Source organism: Anser cygnoides, chromosome Z (assembly GCF_040182565.1).
Source record: "Anser cygnoides isolate HZ-2024a breed goose chromosome Z, Taihu_goose_T2T_genome, whole genome shotgun sequence".
NCBI lineage: Eukaryota > Metazoa > Chordata > Aves > Anseriformes > Anatidae > Anser > Anser cygnoides.
In genome coordinates, this window is record NC_089912.1 from 29,197,852 (window position 1) to 29,220,302 (window position 22,451).

Consider the following 22,451-nt stretch of genomic DNA (forward strand, 5'->3'; position numbering starts at 1 on the left):
TTTGTGACACCATCAGAAGCATACCTAACTGCCCAGCCAAGACTGGCACCCTGCAGTCACATCAAGACAGATTACTTCCATAGTGATGCTCCACAAAACCTATCACAAATCAGGAACTGTAACAGTGGTATTTTCTTTGGAAGCCCTCAAACTACGTAAAATACAGACAATACCTATACACCCACTTCTAATCTCTGTAGTAACATAAACTTTGGGAATATTCAGATTATATCAAAAACTTCCCAGTCTGATCCAATTGTACTCACAGTATGCCCACCCAACCCCACCCCACAAAAAAAAAATGAAGCACACAAACACACCTGAGCTGCTGAACCAATCCACTGTAAACACTGTTTGTAAAACCAACTCTTTGCTTCCACAGAGACTTCATTCGCCCTGCTATTGTGCAGGTTTTGCTACTGGGGTAAGCAATTTTATCTCCACTGACCTGATTTCCCTGATACCTTGTTTGTCCATGTCATAGGCAGAAATACATGAAAACGTATCTTAAGTGTAACACTACACAGCTGGAATCACCTGTAATATCTAATGCCTGCAATGAGAAGAGACTGATCAATAACATTTTAAAACAGTCAGTAGCTGAACTGGAAAAGATGGGCTTCGAAGAGAAAACATTGGAGAAAAACTGATTTTAAAAACAAAAAAATCCTACGTAATCCATACATAAAATATACAAAATCAATATAAACCATACAACAGATCTATTTTGGACCATTTATAAATTCCATAGCTTGCAAGTTTAATACATAATCAATGGAAATCTACAAAGCTTTGTAAGAAACCAAATATACCAAAATTAAACTTGAAAGCCATACCGGAAAATCCTAGCATTACGTTTTCTGAAAGAGATACTGGAAAATGGGAAACAATGCACTATTTTCAGGATTGTAGTGGCTAAAAACGTGACTCATGCTGTCACCTAATATTGTATTAAATCTTGCTTTTCATTTAAATACTGTATGTATATGTTCAGTTAGTCTGCTGACAAAGATGATTAATACATGAAGCAATATTTATGGTATGCACTTGTGCACAATTACATCTAAAATTAAAAGGTCCCAGTGAATATTTTAAAGCTTTTTCTACCTATTGTTGTTCTGCTAGAGCAACATTTACATAATACGAGAAGAGCTTTTAAAATTTCTTTTGAGAAAATTACCCACCCACGCCCCATTTTTCCATGCCCTTGTTGAGGTTATCAAAAGTCTTACTCAACAAAGAAGGAACTGAAAACAGGCTGAGCCTCAGCCTTTTGAAATTGGTGGAAAAATTTCCATTGACAAGAAGATTGCACATCTAACTCAGATCACTGAATATGCAAGGGAAAAAATGCAGATAGCAATTCACAAACATGCTGTCACACACAAAGTAGAGAAGTGGGGAATAAAGCCAGAAGTTACGGAGGGTAGAGTGTTTTTTTTCTTTGGTAACTCCTGGTTGTCACAGTGCTGAGTGCCACATTTAACTAAAAGGTGTGTATAAAGATACAATTCCAATTCCTCAAATTCACAACATACCAGTAAGCAGAGACAACTAATATTGAACATTATGAGGATGATACATCTGTAACTTGCACACCATCATCAGCTAACTGGCACGAAATTATTAAGAGCACCCTCTGTGTCTTTACGAGGGATTCAAAAAACTCTTATAGGATTTCAAGGAATGTCACTTGAGCTGTTGTAGTTCAGCAGTTCTTCACCATGCTGCACTCCTCAGCCACTCATCTCCTGGAAAAAAGCCCTGCCCTTTCAATTACTTACACACATACGTATAGATACACACACGTACACTGTATGCCCACACATGCACACACACTTAAGTGTCAGTGCTCCAATTGTTTACCTACCAATATTTACTATCCATCTACTATCTACACTTAAGACCTCTGACTTGGAAGGAATGTTTCCAACAACTAGTGCTGGACTTGCAGGATATAAATTCCTCTGAATATAAAATCAGAAGAAAAAAAAATCTGACAAAACTGAACTGACACTGTTAAGCCTAAGCTTAATTACAAACTGCCAACGCATTATTGTAACTTCACTGTAAACTGCAAGATAAATAGTTTTTCAACTGCCCACCAAGCAAGCTTCTGAACTCGTTAGATCAAAGGAAGCAACATTAAAGAAACAGGGACACACAATTCAATAATTTTATGCATGACTGTAAAATGTTTGAGTCTGTTTTGTATGAAAGCTCAAGCCTCTCACAAACAGAGGAAATGTACATTTTATACTTTGTTCCACAAATACAGCACAGTCAAGCACATAGCTTTATTATAATACCACTGAAAATGATTATTTCACTGTACCAAAAACACATCAGCATAATTTCTCCATTTTGGCATTGTAGTATTAATCCATAGTAAATTTGCTGTTGAAAAGAAAAGTGTTGGGGAAAGAATGCAAAACAACTTTGTGAACAAGCTGACACCACAGTATAGAATAGACACACAGTCAAAACTGTCATGTAATGGGTTTGGTTGATGACCGGTCAACTTTCTGAGATTACACATTTTTCTCCCCATATTTTGACTGCATCGTTTATAAGGAAAAGGCAGGAAAGGCTTCCAAAAGGCATTTTTACAATGGTTCATTTCTATTTAATTTCAGGTTAGTATTTTTAATAATTACTCAGTAAAACCAGACTACTTACAAAACTCTGCAGGTTATTTGCACAGAACACATCCAGATGTTCAAAAATCCAGAAAACTAATTTTCACAATCAATATTTATGGATAGCTTCTGACTTTCCGTTACATACTGAAACATACATAGTTCATATAATAGTTCAACATAATCTTAAACCTGCCTTAAACTTAAATCTGCTTCTGCGTAGCAGAAAGATGATTCATAGTTTTCACCGCTAATTAATCTGCTGAAATGTAAAGTGAAAAATTTTGTTGCTGGCAACAGGCTTGTATAACATGAAGTTGGATTAAAAGGAAAAGGTTAAGATGGGAGAAAGAAGAAACCACACTTTGTTCTGCTTTTGAATTAACATGTGGCAAAACAATATTACATGTTTTAAGATGAATCTTCTAGAATGATGAACTGTTGGGAAGGCTGCAGGAAATGTTTCCCTATATAGTAATATCAACCTTAAAACTGGTAAAATGCATTGGAGCAACTCTTTACTTTTCTAAACTCTTAAAATGGCATCTACATTCCTAATACGATGCAAGTGTGGTTGTGTTAGTTGAACCATCAGCAAAGGTGGCAAATACCGAGTCTAGACATAGATCACAAAATTCAATCAATACAAAAAGCGGGAAGGTAACACTAGAAATAGTATTGGTGATAGAATATCATCAGCGGAGATGCATTTATTTTTTTCTTAAAGGAAAAATAGCTCTAGGAAAGACACTGACGAAATTAATTCTTAAGCCTCATTGCAAGCATTTGTACTAATGACCCCTAAAACAATCATTAAGAAAGGTGTGGAGGAAGAAGAGCGGATTTAACAGCATTTATTAGAGCATTTCTGATGCAAAGGAGTGAAAAAAAATAGTTAACAGGTTGAATTAAGTATGACCTGAAGAACTTATCATGTCATATTGTATTCTGTAATTATTTATTAAGTTACTATTAATATTCACTAAGTTAAGTGAAACAGCAAGACAAAAAGTCTTTTCAGCGAGATGAACAATAAACCCATCTTTTGTAAATTAACTAAGGCAACTAGCCTCCCTTTGGAATATTGCTTTTTTGCTTGTACAAGTAACATTTTTGTAAAGATTGCAGAGACAAAATATTTGCACTGTTGACTTACAAATTAAAGTCTTGTTTAAAAAAGTGTTTTAAGTAGAGAGGACCCCTGAGAAAACACACTGACTTCACCGTGAGTTCATAATGCCTTTCCTTAAAATTGCAGGGCTTCAGATAGTAACTCTCACACTTTTCACCATAAGGGGGGACATAAGGGTATTTGGAGGAGGTCAGCAGAAGTTTTGTCCTCTCTGCAACCCAAACAGCTTGATGTGGAGAGCCTCAGCAAGTTCCCTGCTGGGGTTTCCCCACTTTGGACCCAGGCGAACTGCTACCCAGGACATCCGCTCCTGCACATTCCTGCTCACAGCTTCTTCTCGGGGTGGGGAGATGGAGCGTCTGGGATAAATCCTGTTCCAGCCACAGCCAGGTGGCACGCAGCTCCTCAGGAATCATGGCCAACTGCAGTAAATTAGAGTAGTCCTCAGGCTAGCCTAGACAGGGCTGGGCCAAGTTAGAAGAGGAGAAACACGCAGCTATAATTAGGACAGAGTTCAAGGAACACATTCTCTCTTAATCAAAAACATTTTCCCTCTTAATTTGGTTGAGCATTAATAGTTTTACAAAGGTCTTTGTAGTGTACCTCCTCTCCTTCCCATCTCTGCAGCCACAGATACAAATACTGGCAAGTCTAGGCAGGAAGAAGCACGAATGGAAGGGAATATTATCTCTACCACGTTTTTTCTATTTCTACTGCACTCAGGATTTTTGGATCCCAAAAGAAAGGTCCAGATCAGAAGTTGTCAATTGCAATGCCAGTGCTGTGGATGAGCATACTCCTCCTCCCCTGGGGATTCACATCATGTAGGTAACACAAAGCAGGCTGTCCCTGAAGACAAGCATCTCAGCAAGCCAAGAGTCAAACTGGAGGCAAATGCAAACGTTTTTTTTTCATTTCTATGGAACCTCAGTAAAACTGAACCCAAACGGGAACAACGATGAAAAATGTTAGTTCAACACTCTTCTCTTCTCTTCCTTCTGTAATCTTGCTACCTGGATAGCAGCTGGCAAGAAAGGTGGTTAACACTACTGCTGTTACGCCGTCAGAAGAAAAACAACGTGACTGCCAAGATATTGGAGAACTCTTTAAATGTGAAATTTGAGAACTGCCCAACAAGAAGTGATTATACATTTGGGTCCTTCAAAGCCTGAGCTCAAACTGGAAGTAGCTTTGCCTGTGGGCAACACAAGTTCACATACAGGAACTTCCCAAATACAGAGGGCTCTTCCAGTAATCATGATTTTTCTAAAATCTTTCTAAAACCCTGAGTTGTATGTTTGGAAGGTGCATTCATACTAACTTTTGGAAATGGGAAGGGACACCTGATGCAACAGTATCACAGATGTTAAAAAGCAGATGCAGAAAACCAATCCAACAAACTTAAAAATTAACTCTGCAGAGAGAAATAGATCTGTTTGTGGCTGCAGGGATTTTTATTTTTTATTTTTTTAAATGTAGAAAGGGTGGTCAGAAAGTTGGCAGAGCTGGTGTTGAGGTTTGTTTGCAAATTTTTTGTCCACTTCTGTTCTGAGGGCATGTTTTCTTTTTAAGTCAACCCCTGTTCTTTGAGGTTAAATAAAACCTCAGATTTTTGCCTGAACACATTTCCAGTCTTCAAGATCCTGTCAGAACTTCTAAGAAAGAACTGTATGGTACTAGGACTTACAACCGATAAGATCGATTTTAATTAAAATATAAAGTAGTTTTTTCACACTGCAGTGCTTATTTCCCCTCACTTGCCCCTCCTGATCTTTTATCATTACCCTCATTTACATGGAAAAGGCCCAAAGAGACTTCCAAAATCCTGTAGCACCCCTTGCTAGGGATTGTGAAAAATACATCTAATAGTCCTTAACTCCCCAAGTTTACAGTCAAAATCATGAAAAAAACCACACACACAAATGAAATAAAATTTCCCTTTGTGCAGTGCAAGGACTTGAAGCACAGGCCCTCCCAAGGGGTTTAGGCTGGTAGAAGCAGAAACTGCACACTGCTCAGCCACAAACCATCTCAAGGCTTGGCCAGCAGACCAGTCTTACCAGTTTTTAGTCTCCCCATCACCTGCCTCAGAAGAACATTTCACATCACATCTTCTGGACTTGTGGACCCAGCCGTGCTCAGTTTAAAGCTGTCTTGGAAGGGGCAATGTCAAGTGAATAGTTCCAGAGGCTGCCAACGTGAGGCACAGAGATGTGCATTTGAAAAGTGTTGAAAAGTGTGATGTGGTTTGGAGGAAGAAGTTGCCAAAGCTTCTGCAGAGTCACCAGATTAAGTTGCCTCTGCTGGGGTCTCTCAGAAAAATGCAGCAGAGCAATAACCCTTAGAGGTCTTGATATTTTGCCTAGGTGCATGAATATGACACAGTAGTAGAGAACATCTAACCCAGCTTTATGTCCTATATAAACATACCTTCCCTCATCTCGGGTGCCAGACAACTGTCCTGAGTGCCTGTCCCAGCACAAGATCAAAAGTTTTTTCTGGCATTTCCTAGCATCAAGTCTCCCAACATACTATAAAATAGCATGTTGAAAAAGGCTAAGGATCAAATGTACCCGATGCACAGACCCACTGAAGTTAGGAAAAAATGAAAGTAGCTTAACTGAAAACAAAAGTGACCCTGGCTAGATGTCAGGGAAAGCTTTCTAACCAGAGTAACAAAGGACTGCAGCTGAGCTCCTGGGAGGCTGCAGAATCTCTTTTAGTAGAGGTTTTCAAGAACAGATCAGACCAGGGAAAAAAAAAAAAAAAAACATATTTGTGACTGTCTTCACATAATGCAATTCCCTATAAATTGATTATATAACTTAACTCATTCAATTCCCCTCTACTCCTGTTGCTCTACAGAAGCAATCCTAGCTATTAAGAAATGATGACTTCAGCTTCAAGGAAAAAAAAAAAATTAAAAGCATAACATTTGCTTTAATTCTGAGCTTCCACATAGAAACATGCAGCTTACTGGTTTTACGAGTTAGCAGGGTTCGTGCTTTTGAGTTCCTCTCTGTAACTATGACAACAGAAAGTTTTAATTATTTTAATCGAGAGCAAGAAAGAAATTCCAAGTCTTCGCATTGAAGAAAACTCCAAACAAAGTGAAACTCACTGCAAAAATCAGACTGCAACACTGCTGTTTTGAAGCTTTCTAAAGAACTCAAACACCTTTAAAAGATACCCATGTGGGCCGAACTGCCACAGCCAGCATAGGCTGTTAGCCAACAGCAAATGAAAGGTAATGCAACTAAATCCTCTTACTACAATCTAATCTGAATTATGAAATATTTGCTATTTATGCACGGGGAGAGCTACCATAGTTGACACTGACCAGCTTGATCATGTGGCCAGACCTTTAGGTAGAAACTTGTGAGAATCAGCAGAGCCCACAGGCACTGCATGTAAGTGAGAGGTTCAGATACTGTATTCCTAGTGGAGCACTTGATTTCAGATAGGTTTACACACCTACCTGAATCATACAATTTTCAGCTCCACGTCACCGCATAAATGACTCTGTGATAGTCAAACTTTCCTTATGAAATGCAATTTTAATATGTTCCTCTGTGAAGAATTACAGTATTGCTTAGAGGCAAACATTTCTTTTTGTCAGTAACAGCTGTTTCTTAAAACTGTTAAACCCACATTTAGCTATGTGGGATTCTTTCTGTTTGGTTGATTTTTAATACCAACTCAATGGCATAAAATCCTGTATCTTCTTTTCCTAGCATTGAATAAGAAAATGCCAATTCATCATGCTAAGAAGCTGCTTTCCGGTTTTAGTTCACGGGTCCAGTGCACATACACCAGGCACCATAACATTACCTCAATGTAAGTGGTATTGCTGCACTGATATTTACTCTGTAACTGGTAATTCAGGCCTTGAGACAGCTTTTCAGAATTATCTGAATGCCAAGCATGATCTTTAGAAATACAAGCTTTCAAAAGACTCAGGCACGCACCTAATACTTTTGAAAATAAATACCATGCCAGTCCTGTCTATGATTACATGGTACAATTGACATCAACAGGACCCTCCTCACCAAGACCAGATCCTCCCAATTTCTTTTTCACATGTATGATTTTTGCTGTTTTGCTTTGAATTTTGTTTTGATACATTATTGTTCAAACGACACTTGAAATAATCTGACAAAGGATAATATTATTTTTTTTCTCCTGTAGCTGAACACGTGCAAGCTGACTAAAGCCTAACCACCGACTTAATTTTGGCTTAATCAATTTCAATAAAGATTCCCACTGTCACTTGAAGATACAATGCCCACTTGAAGCAAGAGCCCAGTATAGAACCAACTTTTTTTCAAAATAATGAAGAAAAAAAAAATCAAGTAGATCCAGCCTTCTATCTAAATGAAATAGTTAGGTCAAAAGTAATCAGTTCCACCAAGGTTCTAGCAATTCTGTTATTAAACCAAAGTATTTTTTCTGCTAAAATCCTTACCCTAAATAGACACAAATGCATGTTTCAAGGTGCTTTAAGCTTCTGCAGCATACTCCTTTCCCCCTAAGTGAGTAGCCTATAATAGTATCACGAGCAATCTCCTAATGTGTAACCAGGCTACCAGGGGTTGCAGTTCTGCTCAGTAAAGCACATCCTATTAGTGAGAAAGGCCATTTTTGTATGCAGACCAAATCTTGAGGCTTTGGGATGTGATGGGTGTACAGGGTTGATCCAAAGGTTTGACAGATGGGTTCTGTGCTTTGATAAGGTCAGTATTTACTCTGGAATAACCTTTGGCAGACGAGCTGCCTTTGCAGCTTTACGTCAGAGACGCTTAAAATCTTCAGGCTTGCCTAAAAACCTTCTTCACGGAGCTCATGGAGTCACTGTGTTCCTCCCTGCCAGCCCGCCCCAGGGAAGGGCTGTCGAGCTGCTAATGCTAACCAATTACCTTTACCACTTAAGGAAAGTACAAATTAATTGTACCAATGCAGACTCTTTCCACTGTTTTACCTTCATAAATGTTCTCCAGTGAAAACAGAACATCCTTAAGCAGAATCATGACACCCATCCAGGATATGGATACAGATCAGCCCAGAGCTACCCATCGTATGTATTTATAATTTGGGGCAGACAAACCTGGTGTTTTGTTTTTGGTTTTTTTTTTTTTTAAAAAAAAAGCAGAATTTTGTAAATTTGCGATGTCAAAACAACAACCCCAAACTAGTCAGCTACCCTGCTCCAGAGACAATACTTCCTGAACTGATGCCGTGCCCTCTTTTCCATCCCAACCAGCCTGTCAGTTTGCTCACCGTGTATTGCTTCAGCCCTACATGGAGGCATCCCTGGGGCAGGGCCTGCCTTTGTACAGGTGGTGTGAGGAGTACTTCGATGTTTTGTCAGCCTGCTCCAGTGCTATCACAACCAAAACAATTGTCATCCTACAAAAAACTCAAGTGCTAACTTTGTACAGGAGGAAACAGCTGTACACGTGAAAAATAATCTCAGTCTACACATATCAGGAACACTGGAGTATAAACCAATAAAGTCACAGGCATTGTTTAATTAAATGCTCAGTCCCTTCTTCCAGACTGAAAATGGCTAGTGCTCTCGACTGAACGCAAGACTTCCTTTGTGTACACTTTAAACAATCGCTTCTGCAATTCCCTTTAAACCATTCTTCTGGTTCCCCGCTCCTACTTCAGGCTTACAAGACCTAAGAAGAATCGTGCTTTTCCCTGCATTATGATTTTTTCTTTTCCTCTTTGCAAGGCTGCGCTGAATTGAAAGCGCCTATCAGGCAGATCAGGTTTCCTGTTCTCCATAACTGTTCCCTGTAATGGTCTAAAACTGACTTCAACATGCAAGGGCATTTTTATGCGTGGTGATCTTCAGAGCACACACCTGCTGCTTAAAGGCACTGTACACTTTGCTAGCTCCTGTACAGGAAAGCAGGCTTCTGATTTGAACCCTTCACCTACGTAATGCTCACAAACAATCAAACAAATAATAATAATAAAAATCAATATAATGGAAAATGTCATGAGCTTAGATACAGAATATGTAAGAGTAGGGAAAAAGAAGACCTCTATAGTGAAAAGATATTTTCTGTTTATTTTCAGTGAACTCAATGCAGCTGGTTTAATCCAACAACCCCCAACCCCAACTAAACTTTTCTCCCAGCAAAGCATGCCAAATCAGAAGCATGTTCTCCTGTGAGATTTCTGCCTTCTTCTGGAGCTTTCATAAACTACAGGAAAAAAAAAAGAAAAAGGGCCATTATAAAAACAGACAGGACAAACCAATGCAATGAAGGATTTACAACAAAAGAAAGCAAATACTGAGAGATTTATTTCCTTTCGATATTTTATAGATTCCTGCCCCTAAACATCTTCCTTTCACGAAGACCCTCCAATTTTTATATGGACACACACAGAGTTATCAAAAATAATTATTTTTCTGACCATTCTGACTTTTCTTCACCTGTATTTGTTCAACAGAGCAGTTTATAAACAAACATGGCTTGCATTGCAGTTCACCTTTAAGCAGAGACATCAGGAGAGAGCTCGTGAACTTTGCTTCTATTGCAGAATTTTTTCAGGAAAGTGGGAAAAGAGAAAAAACAGCTTGAGGATCATGGAATAAAGATTCAGTTTTGAGAGCAACAAACACAGCTTTCATGTTCTAAGTAGTCAGACTCAAGAACTGAACTCTGAAGAAAAGCCAAGGATGACTAAGAAAAAGTTTAACTTTTAAATAAAAGGTAGAAAGTTTATACTTCTCTTTTATGTGAACAATATCTAACATCTTTGAACAAGATCCAACACATTTTATTTGCAGCGTCATCATTTATTAATTGAGCCTGCTTGTAGAAAAATTGGGTCCAATTTGGCTCCTATTGAAGTTGGTGGCAAAGCATGCCAAAACACCTTTTGCCTTCACTGCAACTGCAACCAGGTTCTCCATGTAAAGTATTCTCAAATCAGGGAAAGGCTTTGGTAAGTCACTACTGCTTTCACAAGAAAAAGAAGCGTTGTTACCAAATCACTGCCCAAGGAAAAGAATTGCATTTTGCCAGAACAGCCCAGGGACAGATGAGTAACTGAAGGAATCAGAAGGCCAAGAGCATTTTCTTCATAATAAATCTTGTCCACACCTATCTGGAGTGCTGGGAGAGGGGAGAATACAACCTCCCTTTTTTGGAGGAAGATAGTTTGTAGAGGTGATTTTAAAGACACTATACTTGTCAAGTCTTAACACAGAAGAACAAAAGACTAGTCAAAGTAATCCAGAATAAACGTGGCATCTTGAAGGATACCAGAAGCTTTTGTTTCCAAATATGATCCCAAAGCTTTAGTGTTCCAGGTGAAGCAAGTACACAGAGAAAAAAAAAATTGAAGTGTTAAGCCAACTCAAATGTTACAAAAAGAAAAGGCACGTGTTTTGGAATATCTAAGTCCTTCTGAGGGACTTTCAGAGAGGAAAAAAAGAATAGGGGGAAGAATATGGCTGAAGAATCTAACATCACTTGAAACAGAAGCAAAGTATTTGATCTTTTGAACTTTAGGGCTTTATTCAATCCTGGAAAAAAAAAAATACTAAAAAACACCTTTGATACAACTGCCTTCTCCCCTACCCAAAACAGCCAATGCAAATTAAACATAAAAAGCTGAGGGCAAGTCAGGGCATCCGCACACCTCTTCAAAAGCTTCTGTTGCAAGGTCTTGTGGCTTTCTTCCCTTCTTTCACCAAGGGAACAACAATATGGGAAAAGTTTTTTGCAAGTGTAACCATGCTGTCAACTTGCATCTCTCTTCATTTGCCCAAGGCCTTTGCTTGCTGACAACCAATATTGAACTTAGGCAACCTTTCTCCCATGATCCGTTCTGAAGTGTCCTAACTTCCTCTGAAAGGAGATCCAGGAATAGCTGTCAGGATGACTTGCTGCATGGTCCTTAACACAAACAGCTTATTTCACTCATTCATATCAGTCTTCAAGCACTATATAGCACTGCATGCAGCTTCAGAGCACCCTGATATATTATCACTCTTCACTGTCATGCTATGACAACCAGAACTCTGATGGTCTGAGACTTGAGTCTTTCTTTTACCCTGGCATATTGAATAAAAGAGCCAACCATGCAGACAAAAGATTGTCTCTCAGCATCAAACAAGCCCCAGATACCCCTACCTGGTCTGGGCTGCATGCAACATGGTGTAGATGTGGCCAGTCTGCACCATTTAGCCAAGGATGCAAGCAGTTTGCACTCCCTCATACTGTCTTTCCAGACAGTAAAGGCACAGACACAGGAAACCACAGGAAATTTAGAATATTAAGGTTTCTCAGCATGAACAAAAACTGAAAAAGTAGTAGGTAGTAGCACTTGTAGCCTTACAGTTCGATTTGGTTCCAACACATGGATTCCATTCCCTTCAACTCCAGTAAGAAGATCATGCTACCTCACAAACAGCCATCTTCTATCTTATAGACAAATAAATAGCGCCACAGACAAAGAATTATAGCAGAGGCAAGGCCCACTGCAGTCTGCTTCTGTCTCTGTTGATGGCCAACACCAGCTAGCTTTGAGGGCAGTTTAAGATGCGCCCAGTTAGGTGGATGTGGAAAGTCTGCTTTGACATTACATATCATACCAGCATTCAGAGGTTCTCCTCTCTTTCCAGAAGGGATATCTAGCCATTTGCTCCCAGCTGAGCTCACCCCTCACACAAGCATTCTTCCTCCTTTTTGAATTCTGCCTCATTAGCTTCACCAATTTCCTGTGGTAAACAGGCATGCCTTAAAATAAAATGCACTTGCCCTTATGGTTCTCAGCATAGCCCCTCGTAAAGATGACTCTTACCATAGATAAGAAGTTACACTGAAAAATAGAGTACGTGGAAGAAAAGAACCAGGTCCAGTGACCACCTGGCTTAATCCTGCAAGATGCTCAACTGCCTTTTGTTCTGCAAAGCATAAGCAAGTGCTTACACACATTAGTAATCATGCCAAATTTTACTACTAATTACAACGGAAAACTGCCATTTTCTGCCTTTCAAATACTTTTCATGCAGCAGAGAGATAAAAGATCCTCCTTTTCCATTACTAAAAGGTGCTTTGTCTCACACAGCCAAAGAACTTATCCCTCAGTGTACTTAGTTCACGTTTTCCTGAGAACACAGTAAGGTAGCACAGTAAGGTGCTGAGCTGCTTATTATCAATCACGCACGGATTTTACCTACCAATCTGAAACTTCAATAACTGGGCCTAGAGGAAGAAAGAGTGTTTTCTTGTCTGGCTCACAAAGAACCATTTTGTCACCCTGAAAAGTATAAAGGGTAAACACTGACAAAAAATAAATACAAGAACCACACAAAATATAGCCCACTTTTTCTTTCACACTAGTAATTATCCATGACTGTAAATAATGGATTTATTATATTTTTGAATATGTAAACAGAAGAAGCAGTTGGTGTTTACAGAATGTAAATGATCCCCCTTATTAAACATAATACAAATACCTCACCTAAGTGATGGTTTGCCACATGCATTCACTTCCCTCACGCCACACCAAGACAGAATATTAAAGAAAAAAAAAATCACTAGGGGCAAAGAGAAAGAAGGAATTGTTTAAAAGGAATCACTTCAAAGCTCTGAGACTTTCAAGAAACAAGCTTTCAGATAGCACTCCCTTTCAGATAGGTTGCATATGCTGATGATGCACTCCAGTCACTAAAGGTTTCTGTGAAGAATTATCCAAAAACCCCTATGTGGGTGTTTTACATTTACTTTTCAGTAATAATGGTTTGCATTGCCAATTCAAAGAAACTACTGAGGTTTCTCATTTCCTGCTCTGGAAAGGAACTAATAGAACTGCACTTCATAAGAGGGTTTCTTCCCTTGTCATCACATGATTTCTTTTCTTCTCTCACTGATATTCCCAATTCTTTCTGTCTCCTAATTCTGACCTCCCCATTGCTACTGTTTTCCTTTCCTTCTCTCAAATAAACAATGTAAATCCACTTGGTGATGTGACTACAAATGCATGTGGCTCATATCCACCTTAGACTGGACCTCCCTGGCCCTTTTTTGTACACCTGCCTCCCAAGGAGTCCCTGAGGAGTCAAACTGTGACTAGTGGGACAACAGACAAAACAAGGTACGGTTGGCTTACAGTGATATAAATCTCTGAGTATTTAAATTTTAGCTTTTATAAAATCAGTATTTATGGTCACAAACCAAGGAAAACAAGCTTTTAATGGAGATAAAAGGGCGTGTTCCCACTTGGCAGAACAGCCAGGCTCCCCCCTTAACAGTGCAACACAACCAAAGGAGCAGAGCTCCCATTTTGCAATGCTTCCACTTCTGAGTAATAGCATGGGGCGCCCCCAAGCATGTCCCTTTGACCTCAGTGCCTGCAGGGTTCAATCATCCTCCAGCCAGGATGCGAAGGAAGAAGTGGGAACAAAAGCACAATCAATATAGAAATTACAATCTTGATTTTAAACTATGAAATTACATTGGTATACAGCAAGCACAAGATCTGAAATGCGTGCTAAAAATTAAGTCTACAAAATTCTACTAAGATTTTTAAATATGATTATACACCCACAAAGATCTCACTTTTGAATAAAATGCAGCCAATATAACTGCACTATCTTTCCAAAAAATAGAAAAAAAAACTTCTTAAACATAAGGGTTTAAATTAAAAAAAAAGAAAAATTGACAAGAACAAAGAAAGGGCAATATATTCAGCAATATATCAGTAATCTCTCATCTTTCCAGCAAAAATATGAATATTAATAATGATGCAGCGTGACCAGTAAGTACTTCTTGTTTTCTCCTACAATTTCAATAGCACCTTTGTAACAAGTATTTTAGAATGTGAAATGACAAAAAAAAAAATACAGCTTCTTAATTAAATTCTCTTTCTGAAGCACCTTCTTCATTATTTAGTCACCTCAAGAGCTCCCCTCATACCATGTGGTTCCAGTTCTCAGCAATTTTCCTTCTTGAAGGGAAGGGTTGCAATTTCGCAGTTACATTCAACTTAGAACTTTAATAAACTGAGTAAAATATCAACAGACAGTATTTAACTATACTAAATACTCTAAGAGGTGCTAATTCCAACTTACAAGATTCCAAAATAAAGGTTAATAAAAAGGCCATCTCACACAGTTTACATTTACCCTGAATATGTTAAGAAATTATTGCTCATTGAAACCAGCAAAACAGACTCATCTGTCAATATTATTGCCTAAACCTCAGGTTGACTAAGAGGTAACTTCATTTAAAAGTTAATGGATTTCCTTCTTGCTGTCATGCTGGTTTCATTAATTTTGTTAAGTGCACCCAGGGAAAATAAAGTCTCTCAGGCTTCATTTATTTTTTGGTTATTCCCTGGAGTATTCAAAATTGCTGGTCTCATCTGTAAAGATCCTCATGAAATTAGTAACCTATTTCAAATACATGACGGTGATTTTGAGAGGTAGTTAATAGCAAGGTTTGTGAATCCTTTTGTTCCTATTTTAACAAGAGAACTGAGACTGCACAGTTGCACATGCACCATCTTGTACTCGGTGCACAGATTCCCTAGTCCCATTTTATATACATAATAAAATTTTAATGAAGTTAGAATCTTTTTAATGTGGAAGTGATATAGAATAACATTAATTTACATTTTTGTTAATTTTTTTTGTAGCTTTTGTTACAAAGAATGTTTGGTGGTATTGTATCAATAATATTAAAGAAAAATACGTGTACTTATTCACACTTAGAGTCTGATCTCTGCTGCTGTACAAAATATGCACACCTGACAGAATACTGCAGTTTTTATAACTAAAAGAAACAACAAGGATGCAAACAAGACTTATAAATAGAATCAGTTTTTCTGAACACTGTTTCAAGGTAAAATAAATAAATAAATAAATTCAAGATTGTGTTTTTTATTTATTGTGTTAATAATGGTTTACCTTTTATTAACAATTCTTTTCAAAACAATACTCTAAATATCCAGAAAAATCCAACCAGGGGAAGGGAAAGAATACCCAGACTTAACGTGCTTCAGCTTTGATATTACAGTTTACTAGAACAGACCACAATTACCATAGGTCAAAAGAAGCTGCAATCTACCATTAAAAAGATTTTCATGATTTCTGAAACAGTGTACCTGCATAATTAAGCAAATTTATCAAAGAATGATGTTTTACTTTTTAAAAGATGTAGAAATAAAAAAGAGCAGAGATCACTGTCACTAAGTACACAGCCCATAGTCACACAGCAAATGACTACTAATTTGACTTTTAATGCCAACTCTCAGTTAGAATCATTAACAAACTATGAGATCTTTCTATTTGTAGGGATCTATTTTCTGCTGACACGTGCATGCATGCATTATGCATTTATATTGGGGAAAAAAAAAAACAAGAGCCTACCGTTGCCTGCTTGGAGTCCCTAGACCTAAAGTAGCTTATGCCAAAGGCACACCCCACTTCGAGTATTTTTTGTTGGTGGTGGTTTTTGGTACAAAATTTAATATATTAAAAAAAAAAATCTTCTGTGAGGACAACTACTCCAACTCTTAACATAATCAAAGTATGTGATGCACACAACCCATCCACAATCAGGTATCATGTCAGAACACTACTGGCATGTCTTATGACTTCAAGAAATAGACTATGCCTACTCAGAAGTAGGAGCCTTACCAAAGACCTTACCAAAAAACTGCCCAATTTATTGCTAAATCTGTGTGAAGGTCAGTTTAAAAAAAAAAAAAAATGGAAAAGTGATTATTTTAGCAGCTAATTCTTGCCCTATTTGTAGCAGGTCTGTTAAAAACCTCTCAGCTGGTATACTGAACATCCTTTTAGAGCTCCACCCAGGAGCACGAGAAGATGCCTCAAGCTGATGCCACATACCAGGATCAGACACACCTTACCAGAAAGCAGTGAAGGGCCTCTTTTGATCCAAAACAGTCTGGCCTAAGAACAGACATTTCTTTTTTATCCCAGTACATATACTCTCCAAAATACCCCTCTCTGTTACTGTACTACAGGGAAACATATCAATTATGAGATAGTTGATGCCCTTTCCTGATTAACTATTACCAGCCTACTGCCAACCTGCAGGCCGGAGGGCTAGTTTCCCCATTTTCGCACCGCAGTGCTCTTATCTCAAGCCACGAAGGCACAAAGGGAGAAGAGCAAGGCCTCACAGCTAACAGTGAGGAAACAGAAAACCCGTGAGGAGCAAAAACTATTACGAGCAGAGCGGCAACAAGGCACAGGTCACGCCACAAGCTGCCATGGGCGGCGAGGGCCCTGCTGGCTGCCTCCGGCCTTCTGATGCTGACCCCTTGTGTGACCTTGGGAACGTCACCCGGCCTCCTTGCACCTTGGGTGCCCTGCTTGGGAGCAGAAAAAAACAACCCTCAGTATCCTTTCAATCCTTTGAAATCCACAGAGAAGAGCCGAGTACCCCCAGACTGTTCTCAAAGCCTTACTCTTGCACGGCCTCCGCTCATTGTTTTAGTCTGAAGTGCGACTGAAAGCCCACTGCTCTTGCATCAAGAGTGCACTAAGAGAGATCATAACTCAGACTGTCATGTTTTGCTACGCAGAGCTGCTGTCAGACATAGCAAGCCAGAAGTAATTATCACGCAAACTAAGCATAGCATTTTCAAAACTTCAGGGACAAGTGTCTACTTCTTGCCATTATTTCAGATTCACCGAAGAAATAAAGTTGCCTGGCACTCCTAGAGTCACAGCACTCAGTCTTCTGCCCTTAAAAGCAAACAACAGGACTAAATCCACTACAATAGAGGAAGTACACAGACAGCAAATAGCTATTAAATTGCGGTTTTCATTTCTAGCAGACATGCATTTGCTTGGGGGAAAAGAGAGGAATTAAGTGGCTTTTATAACCACTTTAAATCTCTGGTTTTGTAATAGTTCACGGTTTGTAAAACAGTACCAAAGACATAAGTTTCCTGGGTAGCTGTAAACCCAATTAAAAGTGTGAAGAGAGAATAAAGGAGGAAATCTCAGATCTAGAATAAAATCCATTCAAACATATAACCTGTACCTTGTGCCAAAACTGAAATTCTATAAAAACAAGTGCAACAAGACTCTGCATTTTTAGACATGTATATGATAACAAAAGAATTAAAACTAAACATTCAGAAGAGGCTTATACATCTGTTTCACTTCATGGCTGAAATGTCAAATGACAGAACATAGCAAATTGTATTTTATTTTATTTTTTACTACGAAATAATCATATAACTTTGATGGAAATCCATAGACTAAAAGCAACACTGATGCTCCCTGAGCAGTTTAAAATGGCATAAGCCAGGACTCAGCTGAAAGAGCCAGTCTTGCCCTCCTCCAGCTGTGAAGCAGATCGGGGCACTGATCCAGCTGAAGACTAATCCAGAAAAAGGGAAATCAGTGGTTACTTTTCAGCTGGACGTGCACTGCTCTTCACACACAGCTGTACAAACACTTGTGCCAGTACAAAGGCAAGCAGAAGACAAAGGTGGAAACCACTGGCTAGGGGAGAGCTACGCAGCTCCTTTCCACAGGCTTTCAAAGGTTCACAGAGCTGCAGCAATGGGTGTGTCTTCACATTATACAAGATTAATCTAAAAAAAAAAAAAAATACAGGCTGCTACAAAAAGGGAAAACCTTCTTTCCCTAAAGTTCTCTGCTGTGCAATCTCAGTGCCTACCCTAAAATGCTAACAAACTATTACTTTTCTGTCAGATCCACACTGTTCCAGCTCAGGTTCAACACAGTGAAGGAGCAGGTGGAAGGGATCAAACCTTCAGCATCAGACCACCACCAGGTCACAGTCAGTATGGAAGGAAACCACTCCCTGGTCTTAAACTAGACCGTTCCCAACACTGCAAGCCACACGTTCTTAAAAAGAAGTTACATCTTCACACCTTTTCTGTCCCATGGGAGGTTTTTGTCAAACACAAAACCCCACCACTTTTTAGGGTTTGGGTTCATGACCAACAGCCACAGGACTATCTTTGCAGATTGTTTTTCTAATATTCTTGCTCCGTAACTACACGGGCAACAAAAGCATATGTATGTATAAATATGCATAACAAACCCATGTCTGCACATACAAAGATGCATCTAAACTTAGACTTCAAAGACCTTAGGTAGGTACTGAATTCCAGCGTCACTGTGATTTGCCTACTCCTCTGCACGAAGCATGCATTTATGAGCCTATCTGCAGGCAGTTGACTCTGAAAGGCTTGACAGTTCTCCATACACGCAGAGCTGGTAGGGCCAGAGAAGACAGTTAAATTTATAGTTGGATTTGGGCTCCCTCTCCCTCCCTCCCTTTTCCTTTCTTTTCACCAGCTGCTTCACCAAATTTTAGTCTTCCAACCTGAAACATACAGGATATCCCAGGATGATTTTTTATTCTTTGAAAGTCTCTGCCATTTCCACGAATAAAGTTAGGAGAACTGATTTTTCTCCCCCCTTTTTTTTTTCCCTGATCCCACGCTGAAACCATGTTCTCACGCTACTACCAAACCCAAAGCCCCCTGTTTTTCAACAGGCGCTCCAAGTGTCCAAGACACGCCACTTGCTGTCACCAGCCTTAAAATCGCAGAGGACCGAGCGAAGGGCCCTTTCGAAAACCCTCGGCACTTGCACGCTCCGTCGGGGCTCATTAGCGTTCGGCACAGGACAGCTTTGAAGAGCCGCTCCGCGCTGCGAGGGGCTTCTCCCAGAGCCTCTTCCTTTTTCTTTTCCTTTCTCCTTTTTCCTTGCCTTTTCCTTTCCTTTTTATTTTGCCTTTTCCCTTTTGCCTTTTCCCTTCCTTTTGCTTTTTTCTTTTTCTTTTCCCTTTTTCCTCTTTCCTTTTCTTGTCCCTTTTCCCCTTTCCTTTCCTTCCCTTCCCCTTTTCTTTGCCGGCATGCTCGGGATAACGCCTGTGCCCGGTGTCCCGAGCACTCCGGAGCCTCCGGCACCTGCTCCTTCCACAGCACCTCGGAGCAAACCCTCCACAGCCCCATCCACCCGGCGGGTGCGCGTCCCCCCGCCTCACCTGTCATTTGCGAGATCGCCACGAAAACCCACGAAACGATCATTTCCAGCCCCCCTCCCCGGCCACCGCCGCCGCAGCCCCCGTGCCGCCCGTACCTTGATGCCCTGCTGCTGCGAGGTGAGGGTCAGCTTGGACTCATCCAGGAGCAAAACTTCGCAGTAGAACTCCTCGGGCACGGCGCAGAAGCAGCCCATGCCTGCTGCCACGGCCCGGGCCGGGGCCGGGAGGCGAGACGAGCCCCCGAGCGGCGAGCCAGGGAACGGGGACAGAGGCTCGGCGGCCGCTAGGGCTCCGCGCCCGGCCCCGCGGGGCCGCCCCCCGCCGCGGCCATCCCCGGGGGGTGCCCTCCGCAGGGGAGCAGCGGGGCAACGCAGCGAGCAGCGAGCCACCGCCCCGTCCGCGCACGCTTCCCTCCCTCCTTCCCTGCTTCCCTCCCTCTTTCCTTCCCTGCCTGCCCTTTGTGCCGAGCCGCGGGCCGGGGCCGGCCCTCAGGCGGCCGCGCTGCCCCTGGGCCCCGCCGGCGGCGCGGGGCGGCCCGCGGCCATGTGAGGGGGCTGCCGGCCGCGGAGCCCCCCCGCCGCCCTGCGCCGAACCCGGCACGCCCGCACCAGGACCCCCCGCACCCGGACCCGCCGCCCCTGCCGGTGGCCGCAGCAGCAGTGACCCCTGCTGGGCGCCGGGGGGCTCCGGGGGGCGGTGAGGAGGCTGATTTTTTTGTTTGGTTGGTTTTTTTTCGTTTTTTTGGGGGTGTTGTTTTGCCTCCCCCCTACTTGGCGGGGGGTGAGGGTTCGTGAGGAGGCTGGCTTTCCAAGTAGCCTTGGTGGGGAGCGTTTAGTGTGCAATTAAACACTGAACTTGCCACAAATATATTTAACCCCCTCACGCACCCCCTCGTGCCTCAAAAATCCCATCCCTGTAGTATATTTTTTGCAAAGTAGAACATAAAAGAAGTTGGAAGTGCCCTTGCCGCTCCTCCATACGCTCTCTGGATCACACAGTGGTCCACCCGTGTATTTTGATTGATACAGACATCTGTATTCTGTAATTTCTCCCCCTCGGGCCAAAGGTTAAGCCCTGATCTCACGGGTGCCTGTGCATTTGCTTAGCTTTGCATGTGTGAGCCATCCCACCGAGGATCACACAAATTTTGCATGTGTAACTTTAGGAATATGTATGTTTTTCTGATGATAGCCGGCTTGCACACTTTGCATAAGAGAGGGGTTTGAGGAGATTCCTCCCTGGACAAACCCTACTAGCTATGTAGGAAAGTTGCACAGGGAATGATACCTCTGCGTTTAAACACCTGCCCTAAATTAAACCCTGATGCTCCCAAGTGATATCTCTCTAATTTCCCTTTTTTAAGTGCAGGTTGTGTGTAAACACGCACAGTGAAGTCCTGGGATCTCTTTATCCATCCTGTAGCTGCAAAAACAGTATTTTCCATGAGGGCAAAAGACAAATTTTTTAGACAAACACTTGTATAACCAGTATTATACATGTTCATAAAAACATAGCCTTCTGAGCTACTTTCAGAATATGAAGTATGGCAAAAGCTTAAAAATTCAAGTTCCTAATCTTGTTTGTTAGACTATATATGCCCAACGAGAATGTCATCCACACAGCACAAGAAATTTAGATAAATTTATTCCTGCTCTTTCCAAACACATTTTTCAAGCACAGTTCTTGCATCCTTCTCACAATGGACAGTTTTCTAGGGAACAGATGGCTCCTTTTTCCCTCTCGCTAGTCTATTTAGATCTATATATCATGCATGTCATGACATAAATTACCCCCTCCGTCAGTTAAAGTCATTATATATGTATAAATCATTGAATAATCAAGTGAGAGGGAGGGCTCAGTGAACCCTGAATCTGTTTTAAAACCTTTAACTATAATTTAAAAGCAGCTTATATTGCTAAATCACAATCCCACACCTGAGCAGTTTAAATCAAGGTTAAAAGCAGTCCAACCAAACGATTTCATGCCTCCTGTTTTTGAAGATTCTTTTCAGGCTCCTGCACACTAGCTTATTGGTCCACAGGGACTACACAAAATGTGCACTCGTATTCAGCTGGTGACAGTCTTTGGAGCACAGAGATATTAACACATAAAATCATCTCCTAACCAACTACTGCCAGAGAGCGTAGCTAGGAGCTGCTCCATCAGCAGTGCCTGAACCTAACATTTGAGGTGAGAACCTTGGAGGGAGTCCTGGACTGAGACAGTGAGATAATCTGTAGGAGAGCAGGAGAGAGGAGGGAATATATACTAGAAACCAGTATGAGCCTTGAGAGGCTCAAGAAAGCAAAACTGATTTAGAGGGGCAAAAATGTAGGGCCAAGGCTTTGCTTGGAGCTCTAGGCTACTTAAGACCAGCCCTGCCTAAGTATGTCAAGTATCAGGACAGCTCACAACTTGGGAGAAACATAAGATAGTCATTTGCTTTTCAAATCCATTGGAAAACTGAGCTTCTTTTTCCTGCTCCCTGCAAGAAAAAAAATAAATGAACGAATAAATAATTAAAAAATTTAAAAAAAAAAAAAAACACAGGTCAAGCACTGCAAAGCAATACTTGCTGACATAAACTCTCATTACACAAACACTTACGGACATGTTTAACTCAGGCATGTAAATACAGGACCAGGACAT

The 22,451-nt window shown here is 40.7% G+C and overlaps 1 protein-coding gene across 2 annotated transcripts in view; it reads right to left on the reverse strand.

Moving 5' to 3' along the window:
* EPB41L4A (erythrocyte membrane protein band 4.1 like 4A) overlaps positions 1-20,245 on the reverse strand; it is a 137,561-nt gene extending 117,316 nt beyond the window's left edge. The window contains exon 1 of one of the 2 annotated variants that reach the window (XM_066988024.1): positions 19,898-20,245. In XM_066988024.1, coding sequence (XP_066844125.1) covers positions 19,898-19,996 — 99 coding nt within the window. In that variant the 5' untranslated portion in view covers positions 19,997-20,245. The remainder of the gene's footprint in view (positions 1-19,897) is intronic. The other variant, XM_048052173.2, reaches the window with a different exon arrangement.
* Between the last annotated feature and the right edge of the window lie 2,206 nt (positions 20,246-22,451).